Source organism: Amblyomma americanum, chromosome 3, assembly GCF_052857255.1.
Source record: "Amblyomma americanum isolate KBUSLIRL-KWMA chromosome 3, ASM5285725v1, whole genome shotgun sequence".
NCBI lineage: Eukaryota > Metazoa > Arthropoda > Arachnida > Ixodida > Ixodidae > Amblyomma > Amblyomma americanum.
The window spans coordinates 41,098,920-41,120,217 of NC_135499.1; the positions used below are offsets into that span (position 1 = coordinate 41,098,920).

The 21,298-nt window shown below is 44.3% G+C and overlaps 1 protein-coding gene across 1 annotated transcript; it reads left to right on the plus strand.

The window, feature by feature from the left end:
* Positions 1–11,228: 11,228 nt before the first annotated feature.
* Positions 11,229–13,779, plus strand: LOC144123697 (uncharacterized). Its single transcript, XM_077656479.1, has 5 exons — positions 11,229–11,548; positions 12,306–12,516; positions 13,092–13,231; positions 13,528–13,592; positions 13,695–13,779. The coding sequence occupies exons 1-5, from the start codon at positions 11,351–11,353 to the stop codon at positions 13,777–13,779; spliced, it is 699 nt and encodes a 232-aa protein (XP_077512605.1). The 5' UTR covers positions 11,229–11,350.
* Positions 13,780–21,298: the final 7,519 nt, after the last annotated feature.

Below are 21,298 nucleotides of genomic sequence, written 5' to 3' on the forward strand. Positions count from 1 at the left end.
AAAATTAGCGTTTTTTCGAAAGATTTAAAAACGGAATGCAATACTGTTCAGTTAACCAGCACTTCACAATTCTGAGATTTTGCGTGAAGAAACTTAGTACTGCTCTCTATGCGGCTAAGCATCGCCTTTACTCTATGGCTTTTTGGGAACGTGCACTGTCTAGTTGAAAAAATGTTGATTTTAGCTACCTTTTTCGTTGTGCTTATTTATTTACACAGTACTGCTAGCCTATAGGTGAGGCTGTAAGCAGGAGCGGGAAAAGAAAAAAAAAGACATAAGTGACATGCGCAAAACGAATCAAGGCACAACACGCTGCCTTCCACAAATGAGATGCACTCACAAGCAAAAATAGATGAAGGAAAGTTGCGTGCAGAAACCCCCCCCCCCCCAAAAAAAAAATCTCAAGACCACTCCGTAATCATCAATTACTATCTGACCGCATTCTGACAGCATTCATAAATGCTTCAGTAGTAGGGCATTCTACAATGCTGGCCGGAAGCCGGTTCCACTCACGGACAGTTTTCGGAAAAAAAGAGTTAGCGAAGGTTTGAGTGTGGCAGGAATAATCTTTAAGTTTTTTGCTATGATGCGATCGGGTGGTTCGTCGGTGTACAGGCTCTATGTAATCGTGTTTTCTCATACCTAGTTTATCATGAAACAGCAAGTGCATGTATTTTAATCGGTCATACTGACGCCGTTTTTGTAAATTGTCTAAACCTGCCTTTTTTACTAGAGTACTCGCGGAAGTACGCCAGCTATATGATCGGTATATAAACCTAGCTTTCTTTTGTACAGATTCGAGCTTGTGTATGTTGCCACGAGTGTGCGGGTCCCAAACAATTGATCCATATTCTAGAACTGGTCGAACTAAGGTTTTATATGCTATTAGTTTAACTTCGTTTGTACATTGTCGCAGAGTTCTTCTTAAATAACCTAATTTCCGCATGGCCCTCTTCACAATATCCGATATATGTTCATTCCACCTTAGATCCGATGTTATGATTATGCCTAGGTATTTATAGTTATTTACCACAGCGAGAGTGCTGCTGCCTATGGAATATGAGAAATTTAATGGCTGCCTTTTGCGTGTTACGGTCATCGCAACAGATTTTTTTGTGTTTATTGACAACTTCCAGTCTGAGCACCAGGTTGCAATCCTTGCTAAGGCACTATTAAGTAGAGCCTGATCGCTGGAGTTGTGAATTTCGTGATAGATCATGCAGTCATCGGCGTATAGCTTGATTTTAACTGGTAGGTTATGAACTATGTCGTTAATAAATATTAAAAAGAATAAGGGCCCGAGAACAGATCCCTGCGGTATACCGGACTTGACAGGCGCAGGAGCAGAGCACACGTGATCTATTCTGACGCATTGGGATCGGCCACATAGGTAAGCTTCGATCCATGCAAGAAGAGAATTGTTTTTCAGCAGCGGTTCTAGTTTTGAAAAAAGTTTAGGGTGAGAGACGCAATCAAAAGCCTTTTCAAAATCAAGAAATATAATGTCGATTTGGCTTTGAATGTCAATGGCTGTTGCGAAATCGTGAGTTAGCTCCAGGAGTGCTGTTACTGTGGACAGTCCTTTTCGGAACCCATGTTGCCTGCTGTCGATTAGATTATTATGTTCAACAAATGTCGAGATATGATTAAAAATAATGTCCTCAAGAACCTTGGAACATGTACACAATAATGATATTGGCCTATAAGACGAAAGTAATGATGAATTATCTGCTTTGGGTATCGGCACGATTTTACTGCATTTCCAATCAAAGGGAATTTCTGCTTCAGTCAAAGAAAGATTGAACATAATACATAAATATTTACTGCACCACTCGGCATACCTAACAAGAAAAGCATTGGGTATACCATCAGCACCTGGTGACTTTTTGTTGTCGATATTCAGCAGTAACGACAGAAGGCCCTGTTCAGAAACAATAACATTATTAATTGGCAGACAATGTAACACTAAGTCGGGATGTGGTTTCTTACCATCATCGTTTGTGAATACTGAAAAGAAAAATTGATTAAAAGCAGATGCCACTTGCGGTTGTGACGTTATTGTTTCGCCATTTGTACACAATTTGTATGTTATTTTCTTTTTAGGAGACAAATGCCGATAGAACTTTTCTGGCGCGGTGAGCAGAAAGCTCTTCATGGTGACGTTGAAATAGTAGTCCTTGTTCCTTTTTATGCATTCCTTTACCTGCGTACGTAGCACACAGAGCTTAATTTTGTTGGCCGCTGAAGGAGAAAGCCGGGTTTGCTTTCTTAACTTTTTTGTTTTTCGCTCTAGCCGAATAATTTCTTTAGTCATCCAAGGACTAGTATTTCGTACTCGTTTCGTCAAAGCCGGCACAAAATCATTCACGCACTTCATAACAAGACTCTTGAAAAAACACCACAGAGCATCAACAGAGCAATCGGTAGATTCACTTAAAGCAACAAAATCTGAGAACGAACTGTCCAACAAATCTAAGATAGCTTCGTCGTTGGCACGTGCGAATTGCGGGACTACGCGTATGTCTTTGTTTTTCTTAGCAGCAGGAGCGCATGCGATATTCAGCGATACCATCTCATGGTCAGATATGCCATCGTAGACATGCGTAACCGGATTTCGGCAAAGCAGGCTGCTGCTCACGAGGAAAAGATCTAAAATTGATTTAGCGTCTTTTTGTATGCGGGTGCGTTCTTTAACTAGTTGAGTAAAGTTGTGAAAAAAGAATAAATCTACAAATGGCTCAGAAATGACAGATAGTGGTTCAGGAAATTCACTGTCCCACTTGATGGAAGGCATATTAAAATCTCCAGCAAGTACTGTGTTGCAAGTAGCAATGTTACTAGAGCATAGGAATTCATTCAGTGCTTCAAAAAATGTGCTGTTGCTATCTGGCGGCCGGTAGAATGTACCTACAATCAAGGTAAATTCGGTTAAAGAAACCTTTAGCAGTATGCATTCGATATCGGGTATGTCGGGAAGACTGGTTACATGCAATGACTCTCGGAAAATAATTGCTACGCCACCGCCCCGAGAGTTCCTATCTTTGCGAAGCATTCTGTAGCCTACGGGTACTATTTCAGCGCTCTCGATATCCGTGTGCAGCCAGGTTTCTGTTAGGCATACGATATGTGGCCTGTGTGTGAGCACGATACTTTCTAGGTCAACTGTTTTATTAACGATGCTTCGCGCATTTAGCTGAATACACACAAACGACCTATCCTCGGGGGCTACGGTTCATGTACTCTGTTTATCTTTCCGGCTAACTGGAACTCGGATCTTTCGTTCCTCGTCCCATTCGAACAAGTCGTTGTCTATCTTAAGCTTGTCGTATATGAGCTTGACTTTTTGACCATTCTTTTTGTTAGAAGCGGCACTGTCCCACAGTTGCTTTCTTTTCATTCTTGTGGCTGCGGAAAAATCCTCCGAGACAGACACGCTTCCGTTCTTTAGCTTAAAGCAATTCTTTAGGATATTCATTTTCTCACGGTGGTCGTAGAACTTTATGATTACCGGTCGTACTTTGTCGGGTTGTTTCCGACCAATTCTATGTATTCGTTCGACCGAACTGACGTGTGCACCTAGAATTTCTGTTAAGACATCCTTGAGGACGGATTCCTCGAGATCTTCATGCGTCTCATTTTCCTTTTCCTTTACACCGAACACCAGAAGATTATTACGCCTACTGCGGTCCTCCAAATCGGTAAGCTTGAGTTCTAAGCCCTGAACCTTCTTCTGTAAGCTCCGAGCTATTGAACATACTTCGGAAATAGCTGAAACCGAGTCTTCATACGTTTTAAGGCGCGATTCAATGTCGTCTAGCCTGTTTTTTATTTGTTTCTGTGCCTCTAAAAGTTCGCCCAGTAGTTGCTCAGTTGACGGGCCCGGGTTCGGCTCGACATCACGACAAAGCATAAGCACTGAAAAAACGAAGACGGAGGCAACGGCACACATTGTGCGTATACACTCGGGGCACGTCAGCTGGAACAAGTAAGGATTGCTAGACTTAAAGGTACAGGAAGATTTACTGACCTGTATGAAAAACATGAACGGATTTGAGACGGTGTTGACCGAAGGCCAGCTGACGTGCCCACTGAGGAACCGTGGTGGTGGCAGGCTATTTAAGCTCCAGCTGTCTGATGACGTCGACCAGCTTGCACGTGATGCCGCCCACTTATCTTCACAAAAGATTGCCTCAGGTGCGTGATCGGCTTGAAATGTCGGTGTGTCGATGGTGAAGCATGCCGTGTCTTGATCTGCGCTGACCTTCTCCGCCAAGCCGAGGAAGCAAATCTGTATGAAAAACATGAACGGATTTGAGACGGTGTTGACCGAAGGCCAGCTGACGTGCCCACTGAGGAACCGTGGTGGTGGCAGGCTATTTAAGCTCCAGCTGTCTGATGACGTCGACCAGCTTGCACGTGATGCCGCCCACTTATCTTCACAAAAGATTGCCTCAGGTGCGTGATCGGCTTGAAATGTCGGTGTGTCGATGGTGAAGCATGCCGTGTCTTGATCTGCAATGACCTTCGCCGCCAAGCCGAGGAAGCAAATCTGTATGAAAAACATGAACGGATTTGAGACGGTGTTGACCGAAGGCCAGCTGACGTGCCCACTGAACGGCACAAGCTCTCGGAACGTTCCGCGGCTTCTATTTTTCAGGTAAATATACTCTTAAAATATCGGGCTCTTATTCTTTTATTCAACTTGTAAAAATTATCGACTACAAAGCCCACAAATTACAAACAATAATAGCAATAACGCAGCGACATGCGATGGATGGATGGATGGATGGATACGGCTGAACCCTTTACATCGGGCGGTGGCTCAAGCCACCTAGCCATGTCTTGTGAAATTTTACTCCTGTCTTGCTTTTAGCCACCAATCAGATAACCTTCGCTTGGTTACTTCTAACCTCTTAAAATCCACTTTCCCTTCACTATCCCTAAACCCCAATGCCTTGGTTAAGTCAGCCCCGCTGCCTTCCACTGTAGGGTGAAGCCCTTTACAGAAAAGTATCAAGTGTTCAGCCGTTTCCTCCTCCTCTCCGCACGCAATGCACAAAGTGTCTATCCCCTGGTACCTGACTCTATACTTCTTAGTCCGCAAAACTCCAGTCCTGGCCTCAAACAACAAAGAACTTCCCCTACAATTATCATAGATATTTTCTTTGACAATTTCCTGTTTAAAGGTCCGGTATGTTTCTAGTGCCGATTTCGTCAGCATCCCTGTTTTCCACAAAGCTCTCTCTGTTCCGTTAACCTTTTTCTTAACCGATAATTGCTGATTTGCCCCCTTACTGCTGTCCAGATATTTGCTTGTCAATTTTCTAGTTCGCTTTCTCCATTTCGTGTCAACATTCTTTATATACAGGTATCTGAAAACTTTCCTAGCCCACCGCTTTTCCTCCATCCTTCTCAATCGTTCCTCAAATGCTATCTTACTGCTAGCCTCTCTGCTCTCGAAAGACGCCCATCCCATATCACCCTGTACCCCCTGATCTGGTGTATTGCCATGTGCTCCCAAAGCTAACCTCCCTACTCCCCGTTGCCTAATTTCCAGCCTTGCTTGAACATCTGGCCTCATACACAGGACCGCATTCCCGAAGGTCAGGCTAGGGACCATCACCCCTTTCCAGATCCCTCTTACCACCTCATACCTATTGTAATTCCACAGTGCCCTATTTTTCATGACAGCTGCATTCCTACTAGCTTTATTCATTACATATTTTTCATGCTCTGTCAGATACTCAACACTGTTATTTATCCATACCCCAAGATACTTGTACTCATTCACTACCTTTAGCACGAACTCCTGTATTCTATGCTCGCCGCCCTCTTCATTAAATGTCATGACTGCAGATTTTTCCTTACTATACTTGAAGCCTAATCTATCTCCCTCTGTACTGCATATGTCTAACAACTTCTGCAGGTCTTCCTTGTTGTCAGCCATTATCACTATATCGTCCGCATATATTAGTCCCGGTAATGTCTGTTTAATCAATTCCCCTTGCTTGAAAAAAGATAGGTTGAAACCTAGTCCGCTCCCCTCTAGCTTGGCCTCCAAACCTTGCAGGTACAACATGAACAACAAAGGGGACAGAGGACATCCTTGTCTAAGCCCCCGCTGTATCTCTACAGGCCCTGATACATTTTTTTCCCATTTTATGAGCACTCTGTTACCTCTATATATATCTTTTAAAAGATTAATTACTCCATTTTCCACATCCAATGTGCCCAATATGTCCCACAAATGCTCCTGAGTAACGTTGTCATAGGCTCCCCTAATATCCAGAAATGCTAGCAATAAGGGCCTATGTTCCTTTTCCGCAATTTCTATACACTGTGTCAATGAAAATAGATTGTCCTCCAACCTCCTTTGTTTCCGGAACCCATTCTGTAGTTCCCCTAGCACCCCCTCGTTCTCCACCCAAGCCTGCAGTCTATCCTTTATAATTTGCATCACCACCCTGTAAACCACAGACGTCACTGTTATGGGGCGATAGTTACTTACGTCTGCTTTGTCCCCCTTTCCCTTGTATATCATGTTCATTCTACTTAATCGCCATTCATCGGGGACTTTCTCATCCACTATCATTTTGTTCACTACCTGTATTAATGTTTGCTTGGATTTAGGTCCTAACTTCTTTATCAACATAATCGGGATACCATCTGGTCCTGTTGATGTGCCACTAGGAACCTTCTTCTCTGCCCTTTCCCACTCTCCTTGCTCAAGTGAAGCTATTGCTGTAACCGGTCTATCCTCCTTCGATAAATTATGTACCACGTGCTTTGCTGAAAATTTTTCCGTCATCCTTGTTCCTATGTGTTTTATTGCTTCATCCCCTTCTAGTCGAATACCCTCATCTGTAACAATAAACCTTTGTTCTAGCCTAGTTTTATTACTCATTGCATTTAGATGTTTCCAGAATTTTTGGGCTGCTTTTCTATCCTTTTTATTTACTTTTGACATCCATTGGGCACCCTTTCTTCTAATTTTCTCATTAATCAAATAGGATGCGTCCCTTCTACACTTTATGAAGGTATCCCATTTTCTGTCTACTTCGGGTTTTGGTTCCCCCCTCTTCTTGGAATATCTGTGTTCCCTGGATGCTTCCTTGCGCTTTTCTATTGCCCTCTTGACCTCCTCATCCCACCAACTCTTGGGTTTGCATCTTTTCCCTTTTAGCTTTACTCCCACCTTAGCTAGCTCTAGCTCCAGTAATCGAGTTAATTTGGTATAGGTCCATTCTGTTTCACTATCCTCAAAAATTACTTTCTCGATTTGTTTGGCTCCTACTTCCAATTGCTTTTCTGAGTAAAAATTTCCCCCTGATTGTTTATCTTGATTCAGTCCTACATTGCTTTTTCTTCTGAAGCTCAACTTGATACGCTTGTGGTCACTACCTAGACTTCTGGAACCATCTTCATCTATGATCATTACCCCTAATCTGTTATACATCCTCTGTGACATTAGTGCATAATCTATCGTCGAGTGCAGACTCCCCGCCTCCCATGTTATGAGCCCTTCACACTTCTCGGTGCTGTTGCATACAACTAAATCATGCCTGTCACACATGTCCTGCAGCATGCTTCCTGTCGAATCCGTGTACCCATCCAGGTCTTCTATGTGTGCATTCATGTCGCCTAATATAATTATCTCGCCCTGTCCTCCTAGCTCATCAATGTCGCTTGCAATACATTCTAACATTTTCCTGTTTTCCTCTTTGGCATTAACCCCTGTCCACAGGTATACAAAGCCAAGGAGTGTTTGCTTGCCTGCCACTGTTCCTTTTAGCCATAAATGTTCCCTGCATCCCAGTCTAACCCTTTGAAAATTCATACTTTTATGAATGAATGCCCCAATTCCACCTCCCTTTCTGCTGCCCTCTGTTCTATTGCAATATTCCCATGCGTAGTCTGGGTTACAGGGTGGTTGCTCCATGTCTCTAAGATGTGTTTCCGCTAAACCATATACCATTAATTCCTCCTGTCTTAACTGTTCTTCTATTTCCTCCCATTTCAGTCTATTCCTGCCACCTTGCATGTTAATGAAACCTATATCTGAATTAACTTGGCCCTGGCGCTTGCGTCTCTTTCTTCCCCTATGGTTCCATTGTCCGTTTGATCTTAATTCTTCCTTCTCTACACTGGTTCCTTCAGAGCTCTGGGTCCCCCCAAAAAAGCTGTTGCCTGGCGACCTATCCTACTACCCACCTTCTTGCCAGTGGCACCACCGTAGTGGATGCCATCCTGTGCAAAAGGGTGGGGCCTAACCTCGTACACTTCCCTGTTGACCTCCATCACCTCGTATCTTAGTCGTCGACTCAATAGTCGTCGTATCTTAGTCGTCGATAAATGTAGTAAGTAGCGCCATCTACATTACCGCACATGTACTAAATGGTCACAGTTCAGAAAAATGACAAGTTTGGCGCTGCCAAACACCTAAAATCAGAAGGTGTTCACGAGAGGGAATCATTTCTCTACGATATTTGCACGTTCCCTTCCATTTTGCCCTCTGTAGCTTCCGAGCAGATTTACACCATATTGCTTTGCTGGGTTGCTTTTTGCGAAAGCAACACTACGCGAGTCGCCTAGCCATTTCGCAGAGCTGAGGAAAGGAGGTACTGCGCATGCGCGAGGAGCAGTGACGTCACACGGCGCCCGCCGTCGTCGCTGCGGCGGTGACTCAGAGGTGCCGCCGCCGCGCTCGCCAGTTGCGCATGCGCAGTAGCGGCGCATAGCTAGCGTGCCGGGGCCACCGCTGCTGCCGCGCGCTCTCCATCGCCTCTCCCGCCTCTCCCTGACGCTACGAAAAGCATTCTAGGCGTCGTCTTATTTTTCGAGGACAGCTTTGGCATTGCTGAAGAAGAAAGGAGACAGGCTTTTGCCTCGTGCCGCCGGTTGTTCGTTGTTCCGGCTAGCGCTGTGGAGGGGAAGTTGGAGAGCGCTCGATTCGCCTGCACTCGCTGTACCATTTCGGCAAAGCTGTGCGGCGGTGCCCCCGAGTGTGTAGCGCTAGTTCCGGCAGTTTGAGCCACGGTGTAAGAGTAGGCTATGTCTTTCACCGTGGTTTGAGCGCAGTTTGGCACTGTCTGCTTCCAAAACGGATGGTCGAGTGCAGGCCTGGTCGTCTGCTAGCCTTGGTCACACCAGTGAATTGCAGCCAGCTGTTTCTGTTTACACCCCACATCAGCGGCTGCCAACATCTCGTATCTCGTGAAGAAATCTTCAAAGAGCACATTACAATAAAATGTTGCCATGAACCAGCCTCGATGCGTGCATGTGCACCTCGTGACAGCTGGCGCGAAACGACGCGACTGAACTGTGTCGACGTGCATCATGCTGCATGCACGTCTTTGTTTTTTACAGTGATGTCAGTTACGTGTAGCCGTTTTTTTTTGGAGAACTCGAGCAGTGTTCTAGCTTGTCGACGAGTGGAATTACTTGAGTCTACGCCGTTTATCACTAAGCGCAAACCATCATCTGCCTTCATGGCGGCTGCAGCTGCACTATTTCGGCACTAACCACCGAGAAGGGTTGCAGTTTTCCTGAACTACACTCGCAATACTTTCAAACGAATGCCGTGGTTCAGAGCGCACCGTGTTTCACCGCTGAAATGAAGCCATGTGAGCTGGAGTGCCGCGGGAACCAGTTCATGTGGTACAGGCGAATCGAACGGATCTATAAGTCGGGTACAACCAGTGTTGTAGGCGTTATCGAAAAAAAGTAACTAAATACGTTACTCGTTACGCTAAAAAAAGAACGCGTTACCGCCTACGTTACCTACCATTGCCGAAAAAAAAGGATCGCACGTTACTTTGCCGCTACTCCATGGCCATAATTACACTGCGGCTTCGCTGCAAGAACTGAAAATAACAATTTTATAAAGCTCATTTTTTACATAATTCCGACCTCACAAAGAAAACATAGCTGAACTCAACAAATTTACAGTAATTCTGGTGTGCTCCTGCTTACGAAATTACGCGGAAATTGTGTAGCAATAAAGGAATGCTTAGTTCCGGAAAAAAAAAATGTATTTGCGCACATGAACATTTTTTGTCACTTGAACCTGCATAATTATCACAAAAATGTTAGTGTTTATGCGATCTGGACAGAATGCGATCTGGTCGGTGCGTCTAATCATTTAGTATTTGCTGAAAAAAAAATGCTTCGCACGCAATGAACGGTGTTGTATGGAACAAAAATCGTAAGCGAATTATTTTGCTGCGAATGTGTGAATGCATGGCAACTGGCCCATCTCAAAATGATTTGCTACTAACCCATGAAACCAAAGGGCGGGCTCAACACGAAAGTACAGTCATGAAATTTGTGAGCGTGGACACAGCAGCGCGTGGCAGATAGCCTCGAACCCTACTCTTGTCGATACGCGGCGGTCGCCTTCATAAACAAAGTGGAAAGGAATGTGTGTCCTTCTGCTTGCTGGAAGCAGGCAAGGCGGCATAGCCCTTTCCACCACGTTGATAAAAGCAGCCGCCGTGTGTCGCCACAAGTAGGTCTTGAGGATACTTGCCATGAGCTCCCGTATTCACGCTCATAAATTTCATGACTGTACACACGTTTCTTGCGTGTTCCCTGTGCAATAAATATGACAATACACTCCGGTTACATTGAAATAATGGACACTAGTCCGCCCAATATATTGGTTCGAAAACTACAAAGGCATGCACTCTGCTTTTAGCGCGTGCATTATTACGGGAAGCCGAAGCAAGACAAGGAAGCAGCTGCCAATGTTCTTCCATAGCGTGCCGCTCTTGACATCGCATTTCAGTGTCAAATAAAATATCGCGGGAAAAAAATATCAAAAATGACTACAAGGATGTTATAGTTGCCTGACAACGGACGGTGTGAAAATAACAGCTGTCACTTCAATTTCCAGGTACGCGTGCGTGAACGCACACACACGCACGCACGCTTTTTCTATCTTTGACCAACCCCAAATCGGGGCAAATCGACGCAAGGCGAGTAAGATATACATTTCAGCACGCGATGGAAAATTCTAAAGGCAGTAAGCAACCTAATAAGGCAAACTGGATGCAAGAAGAAAGACGTACAGTCCCCGTCAAAAGTATACAGCCCAAAGGGTTTACTTCTAAGCTGTTTAGCGGGGCTCCCTAGCACATCTAGCACTCCAAACATTGGGAGGGTTGAGGAAGCGATGCTATAGGAAACCAAAGCACCGCCGAGCGGCGCTGCTGCTCCGGACAGGGAGCGCCACCTCTGGCAGGAAAATAAACAGTGGGGATAGACGGGGGGCTCTCGTGCAAGCTTCCTTCTTTCGCTCACGCTTCCTCGCACGTGCAGACGTTTCGCGCTGCTTCTGTCGCGTGTCACAATGATCCGGCTGCAGTGCGGGTTCAAAAAGATATGCCAACTCGACAGCTTTTTCAGAAAGGCGAACCTAATCAAAGGTGAAAAGCTCCTCAATCATGTTTACTCCGTGGAGCAAATAATTGAAAACAACGAAGCCAGATTGAAAGGCAAGTGCGTGTCACAAGTCAGCGACAGTGTCGTCTACGACGTGTGCCTTGAGGTAAGCCTGTCCATTTGTTATATGCTCAAATCATCGAACGTTTTATAAGCACTAGGTACGAAACGAAGCGGTGCATTCGATTGGAGTTCTCCGTTGTTGTAATGCATGGGTTTCGATATGACATTTTTGCAAAATTAACAGAATTAATCGTGCGCTTTCGTGAACGACGCTTCCGGCGTGGGGAAAAAAATTTTTACGACCATATCATACTATCCACTGTAAAGCTTGGAAAGGTACGAGACACTTGTGCACCATCCGTTAGAACATCACCCGCTGGCTTGGCCGGGAGGCAGCCGAACTTAAGAGCTGAAAAGCTACACGTACTGTTCGCCTTTTTTTTTTAGTTTCACGTTTTTATTCCGATTCTGATCGCATGCACGCACTTTATTTTTTGCGACTGTCGGATTTAAGGACGTAAATATGTAAAATATGCTTCACGAACGCGATGTTCAGCATGAGGGGTGCCGAGCTAGAGGCGCGCTGTTGTAGCTATGGTATCGCTCGCGCGACGCGCTCGCTTAACATTGTGCTGGGTTTTTGAAATAGTCAAAGCTTTAACCAAATCGTTTGCCTTATTTCCAGTTTTGTACGCGCGCCCGGAATAGTGTGACAGAGAGGCAAACGAAGCTGCAAAAATGTACACTGTGCCAAATGACATGCTGCTGAAAATTTGTAGCAGAGAAATTTGGGAAGGAAATCACGCTTAAAAAGTCGGCAGGCGTCCACGCTGTCTCAATTTTATTTCCACATTTCATAGCTGGCATGGTCGTGCCACGAAAAGCAGGAGCTGCTTGTTCGAGAGGGGCGCTGCACCTGCAAGGCTGAAATTGCAGCTAAGTGCAAGCACGCAGCAGCGGTGTGCCTGTACGTGGATCAACACGAAGTGAAGTCGTGCACCAGCGAGCCCCAGAAATGGGGCAAACCGAAAGGAAATCCCAAGAGGAGCTTAGAGCTCTTCCTCTTCCCTCGTAAGTATTTTTGGACATCCGACGTGTCACACAATTCTAACTGGCAGTTTTCAGTTTGAGTGAATAATTACTCTCCTTACCCCTTGTCTTATTCTCCATAACAGGAGAGGGCAGCAGCATTCCTGACATCAAACCTGCTGACCCTAATATTATTTTTGGCTATCCGGACATAATGTGTCCACTGAGAGAAATATTGGAGCTGCAGGATCGAAGCGCTGATGATGTTATTTGTGCAAACGTCCTAAATGACATTGTTGAAAAAGTCACAGAAACTGTGGAAAAAGAAATATTTCACGATTTACTGCTACCAATGTCACACCGGCCTGTTTACCGGTATCTTAATGTCCTTGATGACAAAACAACACAGGCAAAAGACTTTCTTGTTGAAATGGATGAGGAAATGGCGAATATCTACAAAACAAAAGTAGTGCTGAAAGAATCACCATGCGACATGTGCTTCTACACCGTAGGCCAAGCAAATTGCTCACGGTATGGAACTAAACTTTAGTAAAGGATAGCCAACACATCTCATATACACTGTGTTGATTCATTTTTGCAAATTTTCCAATTTGCAGATGGCATGAAGAACGTCGCCTTCGAATCACTAGCACGAAAGCACATGCCATACGCACAAAACGAAGTGACGAAGGATTCCAGAAAGCTGCTGATAGCCTCTGCAAGACGTCATCGTACACGAGTGCTGCAATGCATTATGGTATTTATTTATTTTTTATTTACAGAATACTGCAGGCCACTCTGGGCCCTTACAGGAGGGGCCATACTATGCAACAGAAATACAGAAAACACTGCAATAAATTTTAAACACAAAGTCGATAACTTCAATGGCGTCAGTGTTCTATTTTTCTTTTATGTTTTTTAAACAAACATTTGAGGTGTTTAGTTATGGTGTCACATCTCTGCTTTCACTTCTGCTACAGCAAGCCTGATTTCAAAGTGTGATGTTCATGGTTTCTTTGCTCTGAAGTATAACGTGTAAATATGTTTCACTAGGCATCAAAACTGAAGCCACAGCACCAGAAGATTTGCAAAGAAAGCTCGGCATCCGTATTGTGCAGGTGAGGTTACTCACGAGTTTACGTTACAAGTTACTCCAGGCATGCTCTCTTTCCTGTTGTATGTTTCAGCTTAAGCACTAATCTCAATTATTCATGTTCTAGGCAGGACTCGTTGTGCTTCCGCAGCAGCCATGGCTGTGCTGTAGCCCAGATGGACTGGCAACAATTGGCAGTGAAACTGTGCTAATTGAAATCAAGTGTACATTCAAGTACAAGGAAGAACCTTTTATAGACTACGAAGAAAGGAGGAGCTTGCTCCCCTACTTAATGTTTGATGGGGATGTGATTGTGCTGAGACCCACACATTGTTATTACACACACATGCAAGTCCAGCTGTATATCCTCAACCTGCAATGGGCCATTTTTTATGTGTACAGCCCCAAACATTCTGTAATAGTGAAAGTAATTCGGGACGAGGCTTTTCTGTGGGAGCTTATCCCCAAGATGGAGCATTTTTATTTCAAATTTTTGATACAGCATTTGTTCTAGGCTTGTATGCTCTATTTTTCTGCATTGATTTTCGATGACTTCCTGAAATCAAACTTTTTGCTGGCATATCTGCCATTGTATTTTGGCCTTGTTCAAGTTAAACTCTTTTGTATATTTTGCTTTTATAATTTCCCTGTAGACGAGCCTATTTAAGCAGTTTTTTGTTGTAATTGTAGTTTTATCTAGTCGGGCTTATTGCATTGCATAGTTGTTGTTCGTCTGTGCAGTGTTATGAACGGGATGCACACCCACTGAAGATGAATGCGAAGATTCAATCGACCAGGATGACCACGTGGTAGCGGCAATTTCGACAGGTCGTTGACCCACGAGGCCCCCACGAAAAAAAAAAAATGTGCTGCGAATCTGCCTGCGGAATCTTTCCATGCTCTTCAGGAAGGGGGAGATGACCTTCCCTTTGTCTGTTTCTTCCAAGAAGTGACAGTGGTCAGACAACAGGGGAAGAAGGAAACTGCAGCATCCCCGAAATTAACCGTGACTGACAAGTGCCTGTGTTTGACTTCCAGCGAAGTAGCAGCCGACCTCCGAATCCTCCTCGCCCATTTTCACGGGGCTCCGCGTGCCGTGTGTGGTGACTGTTTCGGTCTGTGCCTCGTGTGTTGAAAGGGGCGGAGCCTATTTAACATGCATCCTGAGCCAGAACGAACGCTCTGGGCCTTGGCGATAAGGCTCATCCAGTCGTTCGATGCTACGAACTCTTAATTCTTGACTGTTTGTTCTTTCTTTCGTAAAATAGGTAAATAAATTTCTTCAAAGTGCCAGTAAACCTGTTTGTGTTTTCGTTGTCCCAAATGTCAGCTTCTATTCTTCATGATATCTTATCCGGTCGTAACAGTAGTCATACTGCTTTAATTTGGTGTGGTAGGGTTAATAATGCGAGAGCATTACATGGTTATGTCGCGTCAGTAAAAAGTGCCCGCAAATTTTGTCCACACAATTATGTATTTCTGTTGAGATCAATGTGCACAAGTTTGATTGTGTTAGGTAATGCGTGAGTAGATTTTAAAATGGGAAAAGTGTGGTTCTTGAATTTAAATTAGGTAATTAATTTAATCGAAGTAATGAAAATAAATGCTGTGTTTGAAGCAGGTTTTGTGTGACGAATTCGATGAAAAATTATGTAAATGCGTGAGAAGGCTTACTTAGTATAAAAATCAAAGAATAAAATATAAAGAAACAAAAATTTAAAAATAACAAAAACAAATAAAACTACAAGATAAAATTTTAAATAAAAAGTAAAAAAGAACAGTGGACAGATAAAGAGGAAAGGCTTTCGCATTTCAGCTCTTAAGCAGACTGAAATGCTATCCTGTAAATTTTTTTTGCAAAGAACTGCTTGTCTATTATAGCAATAAAATATATCATCAAGCCTTTGCTTGCTTTTTACAGACAGCATTGTTACAAATAAGGGCAACAATCAGAATCCTTCATTACGTTTCATTATTATAATTGAGCAGCATATACTTTTACATTGCACACTGGTCTATTTGATACTGGTCTGTGTTGTCTGAGTGATCTCCATTGCTGTAGTAGGTTACAGTTCACACTCAATAAACCAAGAATAAATGCTGTGTTCTCAAATGAGGTCAATGCATTGGCTTGTGTCCATTACTATCAATTTTGCATTCTTTAGCTTTTTACGACTGATTAAAAAAACATTCACATGCAGTACAATGACACATTACAGAACCATTACAGGACTTATCACTTCAAAATAAAAGCCAGACGGAAAACATTGTTGTGATTGCGGAACAAATTTATTGGTTAAAGTGCACATAATTGCGGCTGTCTAGTCACAGGTTGTCAAATGAAATTGCAGAGCTATTTTGTTTCTTTTGAAATGTCATCTCTTTTACAAATGTAATCCATGCACGGAAACCAATTTATGAATGCCACAGCAAACCAAGCAGGCCTACTTCTTAATTATCGGTGCTTGCATGTTCACAAGGGCAGCGCACACAGACACTACTTTGTTCATGTGTGGGACCAGGCTTAGCGGTATTCTGTTGCTTAGAACGTGATATATCTTCAACCTTTGGATTACTCGTTCTACATGGATGCGTACAGACGCAATCTTGTATGTCTGCTCCATGGCTTGTTCAGACAGCTGTCCAACCCCTGAATTAAAAGGAGGCATAAGTAGCACTGCGCCTTTCCCTTCTACAGTTGTCCGTATGCTTGGGAATCCTTTGTCACTTAAAACTAAGTCCCCTGGTTTGAGAAGCTGCAGGAAGCCAGAGTCCTGGGTTATGAAAGAGTCGGTGTGCCTTCCTCCATAAACCCTAGAAATAAAACTTATCATTCCATTAGGAATTATGCCTATCAAAAATTTCAACGTGTATCCTCCTTTGTAATGAGAATACAACATGTGTTGACAATCTGGATTTGATGGTGTTTCTGTGCGGACCTCGGTGCAATCTATTATTAGGGTGCAATTCGGATAGTTGTCTTTGAACGGGGCAGGCAAAGAAAGCTTAATTATTTCTCGGGAAGGCATGAAGACCCAATTTTTCAGGGCAATGCTTAGAATGTCAAGTGTCTTTCTAAACACAGTTGACGCTGTTGTGGCTGTGACACCAAAGATAGCTCCTAAGGCACTGTATGTGATCCCAAGCCGTAGCTTGGCAAGGAATAAGCATAACTTGTCTTCCCTTGACATGGCATTGCGCCTGTACTGTGGTGCTGGCAGCAAGTTCAGAAGGAGGCAAAAAACTTGCAGTGTCACACCGCACAAATCCTGCAGTGCCTCTTCCTTTTCCTTTAGGGATTCAAAGCCAAAAAATCCACAGTTTCGCTTCCAATTTTCATCTGTACTTGCAACCTAAAGGAGAGAATAAACATACAGGATGATGAAATGAAAAGGAGATACACTTAGGTAAAAGGAATAATACATTAAAGTGACATTTGTACTCTACGGTGTCTAAACAAATTCATTCTAAAAAACAAATTAACACAGGCATTAAAAATGATAAACAGGAATGTCATGCAGGAACAACCAATTAGAAAGGAACCTTGCCCAATAATGCAAGTAAATTGGATTGAAACAAGAGGTGCGGTGCTAACAGCAAGACAACACCACAATTCAACAAATTAGGTAACGAACAGCAGCATCGTCTAACCTTGTGACTCATTTCTGTGTGTGCGATTTGAGCAGATGCTTCAGTGCCATTTGTTGCTGAGAGAAGTAGAGCCAGCTTCTTTGAAGTAGCACATTCCTCTGTTTGGCATGCCTGAAAAACATGAAACAAGGATATTTTGTGGTATTTAGACAAACTTAGTGTGCTGCCTAGGGCAGTTGAAAGGACACTATTAAAAGCAAATGCATGCTGCCCTAGTAGCGCGCTTTGTTTACACTGACTGCACAGGAGCCCCAAACTGAAAGATGTCCTTACAGCATCCCTCTTTCTTCCAGTGGAATGACTTTCTTGTCTTGCACTACACACAAGCACCAAAGAATGCGAGTCACTCATGTTAAGCAAAGAGGTAGCTGTGCTTGTTTCCAGAAATGCATTGCTGAAATCCATGGTGTTGAAGTCACGATGCACATCTTCCAGAAGGGAGGTTTCCGGGGCCTGCATTGTTGCTCCAACCGCTGTACTTTGTGATGGATGCTCATCTCCTACAAGCTGTCTCGAAGAGATTTCCTTCTTGAAACGTGCCTGCCACCTGCATTGCAGAATCAAAAGCTAAGGTTAATACCAATCGGGTAGGCTGCAAGAAAACCTGCCATGAAATGTAATCACTAAATACTTGCCCATGCATCTATTATTCATATTATGCTGACTCTGCAATTTCATAAACCAGGTTAAGTCAACAAAACATTGTTCAAAACATGAGTCTGTAATTTCTACTGGCAGCCTCACAATTTTTCTTTCATACCTTTGCGCCCTTTCCTGATCAGGCGCCTTTTTTCTGTAGACAGGTGGAAAAATGGTTGGGATGTAGGATGGATCTTGGCTGACGTCACTCTTGCTGTTGCCCACAAAATGTCGGCTGCAAATTCGTGTATGTTGTTTTGGCTGCCACAAAGTTCCATGCGGACTGCACAAGAAAGAACAATATTCCCTCTTATCCACTGCAAAGACAGGAACACAGACTCATGCACTCACACACATACACGAACACAAAACGAAGGTAAATGCACGAACACGCACAGTAACACGAACGAGTGCACGCACTCTAACAGGAGCGCACATGAAAACACAGACACGAACGAACACATATGCACACAACAAAGACATGAACAAATAAAAGAAAATCGCACGAACTTCGAAGGTGGCAAATGAGAGAACCGCCGAGCTTCTAAGCACTGGACAAGTGATATTCACAAGTTAATATTCTACCGTAATAAAGAGGCACAACAAAGCGAACAAGCAAAACAATGTCAAAGTATATTGAAATTAAAAGCAGTTCGTTCCGACACGAGAAAGCTGCTTGCCCGACGCGTAACTTGCAGACCTTTGACAACGTCCGTAGTTCAGCTGAGTTTAACCAACAGCACAACAATCAAATTGCGAGTGTGAATTTAAACGGCGACACCTACGTCTAAAAGAACAAGCCGAATCAAAACGTTTAATGTTCTCACCATGCCACCGTAGCTTGGCTTTCACACACACACAGGCTGCGAGAAGGCAGCGAGCTCGAGATAACTTTCTGCAGTCGTCGCGCGTCGTGTTAAGGAACAAAAACTAGTAGCTAAAACGGTCAAAGCAAAAAGCGAGATAAGCCTGTAACGACTTACCTGACTCTCCTTACAGCGGTGATCCAGGATTGTCGCCTTTCTTTCTCGTACCATCTTCCAGGGAATCGATACAGTTTCAATCGCGTTCCCTGCTGTTGTCTGCACTGTTGTGGCAGCCCACGACACAGCAGTACTTCGGACCCCGCTTCTGTTTTCGTTGAGCCGTTTCTGCCATTGCGAAAATTCCGCTTCAACACCCTCGTCGAAGTAGCAAAGCACACTAGCCGTGCGGAGACTCCGCTGCGCACCGGCCGGACTGAATCACGTGCGCACGCGCGCGCCCACGCTTTCAAGCAGGCAGCACCCGCACGAGCGATTCCCAGTAGTTCCGCCTCCGCCCGCGCGGCGCTGTCGTCGCGCGGGGAAACTTGACCTTGGGTCCCCTATTCCTCTCTCGAGAGGTCACGGTCGCTGAGCATGCATAACGAGGCACGCAGCAGGCCTCACAAGCAAACCCCTTGGGCCGTATACTTTTGACAGGGGGTGAACGTCTAATACCGCATTTACACGGGCACCCTTAACCATGGTTAAGTAAACTACGGTTACCCTTAACTATAGTTAGCCGCGCTCACACGGAAAGCCAAACTGTAGTTACGCCACTAACCGTAGTTACCGTAAACCGAGCTGGCTAACCTCCGTTTGCGCTTAACCGACAAAATGGCGGCGTCCGTGGAAGGCATGGAGGCAGCAGCAGCAGTGTCGCAGGAATCGTCCTCCCAGAGGCGTGTCAACTGGCCTGATGCAACAACAGCGGCTTTGATTCGCATCTGGGAGGACCAGCTACCCGCTCTGCGGGGAAATACGCGCAATGCGCGTATATACGCTGCCATGGCGGCGGAGCTGAACGCCGGGCTAGCGCCGGGCGAAGGCCCCTACACTGCAAAGCAGGTGAAGCAGAAAATGGATAATCTCAACAAAAAATACCGGTAAGTGCTATCTTTACTCTCATTGCATTGCTCACCTAGCGCTGTTTTTATGGCGCGACGTCAGCCCCACGTGTGCGGCAGCAGTGTGTTGGTTCAGCAACGTGCAAACTTTTCGCCGTCGTCGCGTATTTACCTCGCGAGCGCCCAAGATGTTTCAATTATGTATGTACTCATATAAGAACTGAACAACGAGTGCCGTGTGACGGGAGCAGCGTATGTTACACAGCGCCAGTCCGTTTTTTTTTTCTTCGTAAACTGCGTAGTTGTTGGCCTAACAAAAGATGACACATACCCACATTGGGGGATCGGCCAAGAATCGGGTGGCTATTCACCTGTACTGAGTTAATAAAAAAGAAAAGCACCTTTTCGTCTTCGTTTGTGTACGCGTGCATGCACCGCTCTGCATGCAAACTTTGTCTTTCTCATTTTCGCGGCAGCTGTTGTCGTTCAAAGCTTTTGTTTCAAACTGACAGAGCGCTGTACATAGTGACCTTGCCATACAGCCGCCAGCACGCATGGCAGCACGCATGGTCAGCGTTGTGATCATTACTTATCTCCTATTTAACTTGCACTGATTGATTGACAGGCAAAATTCTCAGTCAATCAACTTCCGCTCAAGTGTAAGCATTGCGTGCAGAACCGAATACACGTGCTTCAAAATTTCACTCTTTTTTTTTCTGAGTTAAGGTGTCATTATAGAGTGCTCGGGTACTTCTGGCTACCAGCTAAGGTAACAGTTCAGCAAATTTCTCGATTTTCTGAAATATATAACTTTAGGCCTCACTGGCCTACTATGCAGATACCGCTAGAATGCTATCAGCTGAACCAATCACTTGAAAAGCTCCAACTGGTGCAGTTAAGTGACATTTTCACCAGTACTTGCCAGTTGGTACCTGCATATTGATGTAACATTTGTCTTAAGTACCAGTGTTCACAGGAAGTTTGATGGCCTAAAGAGATCACCAAGAGCACATTTATTATTGAAATCATTTCTATCTTTCCAGGCAGCTGAGACGAACTGGAACTGCCACTGGCTCTCCTGGTGTCCCGTGGCAGTTCTACTGGCAGCTGCACAGTTTCCTCGGCAGCCTACCCATCAATGATGATGGGCGGGTCGAGGAAAGTTTGGAGGTAATTTACAATTTCAAACATTACCCATTATTAGACCGCTCAGTCACTGTGGAATTCCATCACTATGAATTTTTTAAATGTACAGAATACTGCACAAGGCACGCCGGCTGCGGATACTAGAGAACTGAGTAGAAAAGGGAGGGAAGAGGTTGCACAGAAAAAACGACACTTGTACAACCATGGTTGTCAGGCAAGCGCGAACAAAAGGTTCTTAACCCACAGCAGTTCAATTCAAAGTGTCATACTACAGTTACCACCTCATCTCTATCTACTTTGGTTCATTGGTTTGGCCTCTTGCCAAGGTTATATACCAAGTTGTACGTAGTTGATTACTTGTAATCTGTTACTTGTAATTGAATACATTTTATGTAATTTTGTAATCAATTACTTTTTCAGACTAA